The following is a 9,086-nucleotide window of genomic DNA, read 5'->3' as shown; positions in this document are numbered from 1 at the left end:
GGAAAGAAGCGATCTGATTGGTTGTTATGGGCAACTCAGCAACTTTTCCTCCGGACAACTATGGAGGAGATTCATCAAAACCTGTGCAGAGGAAAAGTTGACCAGTTGCCCATAGCAACCAATCAGATCACTTCTTTCCTTTTTGAAAAGGCCTCTGAAAAACTGAAAGCAGCGATCGGATTGGTTGCTATGGGCAACTCAGCAACTTTTCCTCTGCACAGATTTTGAGGAATCTCCCCCATTAATATATATATATATATATATATATATATATATATATATATATACATATTGTGGTGGTGTGAGTCCACAGAAACATTGCCCCTTTGTATTGCTGGATTAAAGCTACTCTCTTCTTTGTTAATTTGGTGTGCAGTCGCCTTTATTGGATACTATATATATATATATCAGTCATGGCCGTAAATGTTGGCACCCCTGAAATTTTTCAAGAAAATGAAGTATTTCTCACAGAAAAGGATTGCAGTAACACATGTTTTGCTATACACATGTTTATTCCCTTTGTGTGTATTGGAACTAAACCAAAAAGGGAGGAAAAAAAGCAAATTGGACATAATGTCACCAAACTCCAAAAATGGGCTGGACAAAATTATTGGCACCCTTTCAAAATTGTGGAAAAATAAGATTGTTTCAAGCATGTGATGCTCTTTTAAACTCGCCTGGGGCATGTAACAGGTGTGGGCAATATAAAAATCACACCTGAAAGCAGATAAAAAGGAGAGAAGTTCACTTAGTCTTTGCATTGTGTGTCTGTGTGTGCCACGCTAAGCATGGACAACAGAAAGAGGAGAAGAGAACTGTCTGAGGACTGGAGAACAGAAATTGTGGAAAAATATCAACAATCTCAAGGTTACAAGTCCATCTCCAGAGATCTAGATTTGCCTTTGTCCACAGTGCGCAACATTATCAAGAAGTTTGTAACCCATGGCGCTGTAGCTAATCTCCCTGGGCGTGGATGGAAGAGAAAAATTGATGAAAGGTGTCAATGCAGGATAGTCCGGTTGGTGGATAAGCAGCCCCAAACAAGTTCCATCGATATTCAAGCTGTCCTGGAGGCTCAGAGAGCATCAGTGCCAGCGCGAACTATCCGTCAACATTTAAATGAAACGCTATGGCAGGAGACCCAGGAGATCCCCACTGCTGACACAGAGACATAAACAAGCAAGACTACATTTTGCCAAAATGAACTTGAGTAAGATAAAATCCTTCTGGGAAAATGTCTTGTGGACAGATGAGACCAAGATAGAGCTTTTTGGAAAAGCACATCATTCTACTGTTTACCGAAAACGGAATGAGGCCTACAAAGAGAAGAACACAGAACCTACAGTGAAATATGGTGGAGGTCAGTGATGTTTTGGGTTGTTTTGCTGCCTCTGGCACTGGGGGCCTTGAATGTGTACAAGGCATCATGAAATCTGAGGATTACAAATGGATTTTGGGTCGCACTGTACAGCCCAGTGTCAGAAAGCTGGGTTTGTGTCCGAGATCTTGGGTCTTCCAGCAGGACAATGACCCCAATGTCAAAAAGCCCCCAGAAATGGATGGCAACAAAGCGCTGGAGAGTTCTGAAGGGGCAGCAATGAGTCCAGATCTAAATCCCATTGATCACCTGTGGAGAGATCTTAAAATTGCTGTTGGGAAAAGGCGCCTTCCAATAAGAGACCTGGAGCAGTTTGCAAAGGAAGAGTGGTCCAGTTGGTTTAGTTCCAATACACACAAAGGGAATAAACATGTGTTACTGCAATCCTTTTCTTTGAGAAATACTTCATTTTCTAGAGAAATTTCAGGGGTGCCATCATTTACGGTCATGACTATATATATATGTGGTGGCCCACCGGTGTATGGCGGGACCACAGGAGTAGTGGTGTGCGTGGTGGGGTCAGATGGTATTGACCCCGGGGGCAAGATGGTATTAACCCCTCGTGTTCGTGACGCCAGTGTGGTTTTAGAGTTCCGGAACACCACACGCCTTGATTCTCCGCTATCCCAGTTGCAAGTAGTGAAATAAGAGTCCACAACCAGTAATCGTTAAACGGAGGCTTTACTGGTCTGGGGAACAGGTGGGCCAGTCCATAGCATCAATGCCTTCCTCTTGCAGGAACTGCTGACACACTCCAGCCACATGAGGTCTAGCATTGTCTTGCATTAGGAGGAACCCAGGGCCAACCGCACCAGCATATGGTCTCACAAGGGGTCTGAGGATCTCATCTCGGCACCTAATGGCAGTCAGGCTACCTCTAGCAAGCACATGGAGGGCTATGCAGCCCCCCAAAGAAATGCCACCCCACACCATTACTGACCCACCGCCAAACCGGTCATGCTGGAGAATGTTGCAGGCAGCAGAACGTTGTCCACGGCGTCTCCAGATTCTGTCACGTCTGTCACATGTGCTCAGTGTGAACCTGCTTTCATCTGTGAAGAGCATAGGGCGCCAGTGGCGAATTTGGTAATCTTGGTGTTCTCTGGCAAATGCCAAATGCCCTACACAGTGTTGGGCAGAAAGATCAACCCCCACCTGTGGATGTCGGGCCCTCATACCACCCTCATGGAGTCTGACCGTTTGAGTGGACACATGCACATTTGTGGCCTGCTGGAGATCATTTTGCAGGGCTCTGGCAGTGCTCCTCCTGCTCCTACTAGCACAAAGGCGGAGGTAGCGGTCCTGCTGCTGGGTTGTTTCCCTCCTATGGCCTCATCCACATCTCCTGATGTACTGGCCTGTCTCCTGGTGGTGCCTCCATGCTCTGGACACTACGCTGACAGACACAGCAAACCTTCTCGCCACAACTCGCATTGATGTGCTATCCTGGATGAGCTGCACTACCTGAGCCACTTGTGTGGGTTGTAGACTCCATCTCATGCTACCACTAGAGTGAAAGCACCGCCAGCATTCAAAAGAGACCAAAACATCAGCCAGGAAGTATAGGAACTGAGAAGTGGTCTGTGGTCACCACCTGCAGAACCACTTCTTTATTGGGGGTGTAGTAATGCTGCCTGTGGCCACTAGTGGCCGGAAACTTCCCTTCCTTTGGGACGCACACAGTGCTGTCATTGTGCACGGCCTGTAGGTAGAGAAGCGTCATGTGGTCTCTAGTGGCAGATGACTGCGTGGAAACAAAAGGTAAGTCACTGCTCAAAAAAATAAAGGGAACTCTTAAACAACACAATGTAACTCCAAGTCAATCACACTTTTGTGAAATCCCACTGTCCACTCAGGAAGGAACACTGATTGACAATCAATTTCACATGCTGTTGTGCAAATGGAACAGACAACAGGTGGAAATTATAGGCAATTCGCAAGACACCCCCAATAAAGAAGTGGTTCTGCAGGTGGTGACCACAGACCACTTCTCAGTTCCTATGCTTCCTGGCCGATGTTTTTGAATGCTGGTGGTGCTTTCACTCTAGTGGTAGCATGAGACGGAGTCTACAACCCACACAAGTGGCTCAGGTAGTGCAGCTCATCCAGGATGGCACATCAATGCGAGCTGTGGCAAGAAGGTTTGCTGTGTCTGTCAGTGTAGTGTCCAGAGCATGGAGGCGCTACCAGAACACAGGCCAGTACATTAGGGGACATGGAGGAGGCCGTAGGAGAGCAAAAACCCAGCAGCAGGACTGCTACCTCTGCTTTTGTGCAAGGAGGAGCAGGAGGAGCACTGCCAGAGCCCTGAAAAATTACCTCCAGCAGGCCACAAATGTGCATGTGTCCACTCAAACAGTCAGAAATAGACTCCATGAGGGTGGTATGAGGGCCTGACATCCACAGGTAGGGGGGTGTGCTTAAAGCCCAACACCGTGCAGGACGTTTGGCATTTGCCAGAGAACACCAAGATTGGCAAATTCGCCACTGGCGCCCTGTGCTCTTCACAGATAAAAGCAGGTTCACACTGAGCACATGTGACAGATGTGACAGAGTCTGGAGACACCTTGGATAACGTTCTTCTGCCTGCAACATCCTCCAGCATGACTGGTTTGGCGGTGGATCAGTAATGGTGTGGGGTGGCATTTCTTTGGGGGGCCGCACTGCCCTCCATGTGCTTTGCAGAGGTAGCCTGACTGCCATTAGGTGCCGAGATGAGATCCACAGACACCTTGTGAGACCATTTGCTGGTGCGGTTGGCCCTGGGTTCCTCCTAATGCAAGACAATGCTAGACCTCATGTGGCTGGAGTGTGTCAACAGTTCCTGCAAGAGGAAGGCATTGATGCTATGGACTGGCCGCTCGTTCCCCAGACCTGAATCTGATTGAGCACATCTGGGACATCATGTCTCGCTCCCTCCATCAATGCCACGTTGCACCACAGACTGTCCAGGAGTTGGCGTATGCTTTAGTCCAGGTCTGTGAGGACATCCCTCAGGAGACCATCTGCCACCTCATCAGGAGCATGCCCAGGCATTGTAGGGAGGTCATACGGGCACGTGGAGGCCACACACACTACTGAGCCTCATTGGGACTTGTTTTAAGGACATTACATAAAGTTGGATCAGCCTGTAGTGCGGTTTTCCACTGTGATTTTGAGTGTGACTCCATATCCAGACCTCCATGGGTTGATACATTTGATTTCCATTGATAATTTTTGTGTGATTTTGTTGTCAGCACATTCAACTATGTAAAGACGAAAGTATTTCATACGATTTGTTCATTCATTCAGATCTAGGAGGTGTTATCTTAGTGTTCCCTTTATTTTTTTGAGAATTGTATGTGTTTTTTTTCCCTTTTAATTGGGGGAAAGAGAGTCCTTCCTACAGAAAGAAAGCTATCTACAGGGGAAAAGCTAACTATCGGGGGAAAGATCCCTAAAAGGGAAAGCTATCTACAGGGGCAAGCTGCTTACAGGAGGAAAGCTAACTATCGGCAGAAAGATACCAACAAGTGATAAGGTTGTGAAGTGAAAGAAAGCTATCTACAGGGGAAAAGCTAACTATCGGGGGAAAGATACATACAGGGGAAAGCTACCTACAGTGGGAAGGCTTCTTACAGGAGGAAAGCTACCTACAAGGGGAAGCTACCTAAGGGGGAAATCATCAACATATGGAAAGCTACCTACAGGGGTAAGTTAACTACAGAAGGGAAGCTATCTAAAGGGGAGAAGTTAACTACAGGGGGAAATCTACCTACAGGGGGCAAGCTAACTACAGGGAGAAAGTGACTTACAGAAGAAAAACTACCTACATGGGAAAGCTATTTACAGGGGGGCACACTAACTACAGGGGTAGGCTACCTACAGGGGTAAATTAACTACAGAAGGGAAGCTATCTAAAGGGGAGAAGCTAACTACAGGGGGAAATCTACCTACAGGGGGCAAGCTAACTACAGGGAGAAAGTGACTTACAGCAGAAAAGCTAACTACATGGGAAAGCTATTTAAGGGGGAATGCTACCTTCAGAAGGCAAGCTAACTACAGGTGAAAGCTATATACAGGGGGCAAACTAACTACAGGGGGTCCTACATACAGGGGGGTGGTCTTACATCGGGGGGGGGGGGGTACTAATTACCGGTACTACAAGGAGGGCAAACTGCATATGAAGGGGGGGATGTCGTTGTGCCCAGAGCTGAGAGAAGTTGGGAAACCTTGATCTAGCAGAAGGCCAGTGTACTGTTGTGGGCACATGTTGTGGGCACATGTGACTGCCTTCTATCTGTATATAGCAGATTTCCCATGACCTTTATAGCAGGGAGGTTGCACTTTCCCTTTTTAATGCTTTATCCTTTGTGGTTGTGTATAAATAAACCAAGAAAATTCTCTATTCGGAAATAGTTCTATATACGCAGTATGTAACATATAATTAGACTTTACAGTTGGGTTTTACAGCATCGGAGCCACAAAGTGAATGTGGTCACGTGACCCACGCTGTCAACCTGCAACCACATTTACTTTGATAGTTGCAATGCAGGCAGCTAGACATGGGGATTTGGGGCCATAACTCACTGGCCAATGTAGCCCCATGTTAATTGGTCATGTAGCGCAGTGGTCTCCAAGCTGTGGACGTCCAGAAGTTGCAAAACTAGAAGTCCCAGCATACCTGGACCGGCACAGCAGTCCTGCGACAGTTCTGCAAACAGGATTTTTATATGGTAAATGGAAAAAAAAAGGGAGTAAAACTAAAAATTCACATATTTTTAAACAAACACAAGTTAAAAAATGTGGCGAAAATAATATGTTATATGTGAAAAATACCTTGCGCTTCCTGGGACTTGGAACAAAGCTATTGAAGTATATACAGTGATCCCTCAACTTACAATGGCCTCAACATATAATAGTTTCAACATACAATGGTCTTTTCTGGACCATTGTAACTTGAAACCAGACTCAACATACAATGTACGGACAGTCCAGATCTGTGAAACGTGTCAATGGCCGGAAGAACCGACCAATCAGAATGGGCATTTTACTTGTAAAACACCTGTATTACTGAAGTGCATGCACTGACTGGTGTCTGGTAGCGCCCCCTACAGTACAGGGGGGTACTACATGTTCTGTACTCTTTACCTGTACCACGGTTAGCTGCTCCTTTGGACACCAGGTGAGGGCGGCTCCATGTTACTTTTTTAGGACACTGTGTACTGTACAGGACCCTGAAGAAGCTCCTGTCCTCTACATTGACCAGCATTTCCCAACCAAGGTGCCTCCAGCTGTTGCAAAACTACAACTCTCAGCATGCCCGGACAGCCTTTGGCTGTCCGGGCATGCTGGGAGTTGTAGTTTTGCAACAGCTGGAGGCACCCTGGTTGGGAAACACTGACAGACAGTGATTTACAGCTCTTTCTTACTTTTAAATGTAAGGATCTGCTTTATCTATATTAGTTATCTACTTATTTATCTTTAATCCTCACTTTTTCCTATTTTTGGATGACATTTTGGTGGCTTCAGAATCAATTACCTGGTTTCCATAAGGTTATGATCTCAACGTACAATGGTTTCAACATACAATGGTCGTCCTGGAACCAATTAATATTGTAACTTGAGGGACCACTGTATTGGAGACTATATATATATATATATATATATATATATATATATATATATATATATATATGTGTGTGTTGATGACTAGAGATGAGCGAATTTACAGTAAATTCGATTCGTCACAAACTTCTCGGCTCGGCAGTTGATGACTTTTCCTGCGTAAATTAGTTCAGCTTTCCGGTGCTCCCGTGGGCTGGAAAAGGTGGATACAGTCCTAGGAGACTCTTTCCTAGGACTGTATCCACCTTTTCCAGCCCACCGGAGCACCTGAAAGCTGAACTAATTTATGCAGAAAAAGTCATCAACTGCCGAGCCGAGAAGTTCGTGACGAATCGAATTAACTGTAAATTCGCTCATCTCTGTTGATGACGAAAAAACATTGGGGGAGATTTATCAAAACCTGTGCAGAGGAAAACTTGCCCAGTTGCCCATAGCAACCAATCAGATCGCTTCTTTCATTTTTCACAGGCCTTCATAAAAATGAAAGAAGCGAGCTGATTGGTTGCTATGGGCAACTGGTCATCTGCACAGGTTTTGATAAATCTCCCCCATAATGAATTTGCATGAAGGCACTTACACTTCCAGGATGTGATACTATGTTGTCACTTGCTAAGTAGTAGTGGTGGGTGGTATCTTCATAAATAAAGAAGGATGCAGGTCGTGGTAGCAATGATGATGTTAAACCGCCTCTGGTTTGCAGGATCTTCTTCTTCTATAGATTATCCTCAGAAGCGGAAGCAATATGTTTTGGAATAGAACGGGAGACAGCCCAGGCTGGCGACGTCTCTACCGTTCCGTTTCCCTCTGTAAGGTAACAATTTGATTCAAAGGTCACTACGGAACAAGTGTGGGAACAGAAGAGCATCCAACGTGTTTCAAAAGCATTCGGCTTCCTTCATCAGGGATGTTGCTGATCGTTCCTAATGGATTTTTTTTTCAAATATTATGTTACTGTAACATAAATTACACAGGTTATTGACTATGTCCCTCATGGAATGTAATAAGTACAATGATTTTGCACTGTGTAATACCTCACTTCCCCTGTGGGGGTGCTGCAGCAAAATTCATCTCTTTGTTGTCAGGTGCTGACTGTGATGAGTAGGGGAAGTAAAATTATTTTGCACTGCTTTATACCTCAACTCCCCTGCGGGTGTGCTGCAGGAAAATACATCTCTTTGGTGTCAGGTGCTCCTGAAGATTATGGTTAGGACACCCTGTACTTAGCTAATTGTCAGGAATAGCAGAAATAACGAGAACTTCTGAAAATTCGATATGACTCTCATCCTTCCTTCCTGTCTCACATAAGCCGCTATCTCTGAGCCCAGGCATCCTATATTTGTCTATGGTGTATAGACCAAACCTCAGACCCCGTACATTATGAGTCAAGCCTCTCGTTGGCCAATGGCAGGAGGTGATGTCCATTTATATAGAGTGGCAGCTTTTTCTGCGGGATTCCTTGGAGACGTCTCTGCTAATGCATAGAAATGGGCTCATATATAGAAGTCTGCCTGATGTTATTATGTGTGACATGTGCATTAGGGGAGAGGCTGGTAAGGTTGTCCTGTCTACTCCATTACGTCTTCATTACGCTCATCTCCTCCGCTGTCTAATGTGTTTTTGCTTCTGTCTTTCAGGGATGTCCGCCAAGCTGTAAGTGCTCAGACATCCTCACGTGCCCCCCGGGGTCAGCCCCGGCCCTGGACTCTTGTGGTTGCGGGTGCACAGTATGTGTCCAAGGCCTCGGCTCTGGGTGCGATGGATTCACACCGTGTGATGCTTCACAAAATTTGGTATGCGACTATAAGGGAGACCCGAGGGGACAGCGAGGAGTGTGCCAGGGTTGGTCATATTCTTATCTTGATTATTTTCCTTTATTAGGTTTGTCATCTTCAGCCAACTTTAACCATTAAAGGGGTACACCGGTGGAAAGCTTTTTAATTTTTTTAAATTCATTTTTTATTAAAGGGGTACTCCGGTGAAAACCTTTTTTCTTTGAAATCAACTGGTGGCAGAAAGTTAAACATATTTGTAAATTACTTCTATTAAAAAATCTTAATCCTTCCAGTACTTATTAGCTGCTGAATGCTACAGACGAAATTCC

At 45.5% G+C, this 9,086-nt stretch overlaps 1 protein-coding gene across 4 annotated transcripts in view; it reads left to right on the top strand.

Annotated features, from left to right (window-relative positions):
* The window catches only part of LOC130291589 (CCN family member 3-like), a 32,947-nt gene that overhangs the window by 7,328 nt on the left and 16,533 nt on the right, over positions 1–9,086 (top strand). The window contains exons 1-2 of one of the 4 annotated variants that reach the window (XM_056540533.1): positions 6,007–6,093; positions 8,620–8,824. In XM_056540533.1, the coding sequence (XP_056396508.1) occupies positions 6,091–6,093; positions 8,620–8,824 (208 nt within the window). In that variant the 5' untranslated portion in view covers positions 6,007–6,090. Of the gene's footprint in view, positions 1–6,006; positions 6,094–7,563; positions 7,797–7,842; positions 8,536–8,619; positions 8,825–9,086 lie in introns of those variants that run through there. The other 3 variants (XM_056540530.1, XM_056540531.1, XM_056540532.1) reach the window with 3 other exon arrangements.

The sequence above is a fragment of the Hyla sarda genome, chromosome 9, assembly GCF_029499605.1.
Source record: "Hyla sarda isolate aHylSar1 chromosome 9, aHylSar1.hap1, whole genome shotgun sequence".
NCBI classification, from domain to species: domain Eukaryota; kingdom Metazoa; phylum Chordata; class Amphibia; order Anura; family Hylidae; genus Hyla; species Hyla sarda.
This window is presented reverse-complemented; position numbering and strand designations above follow the sequence as displayed.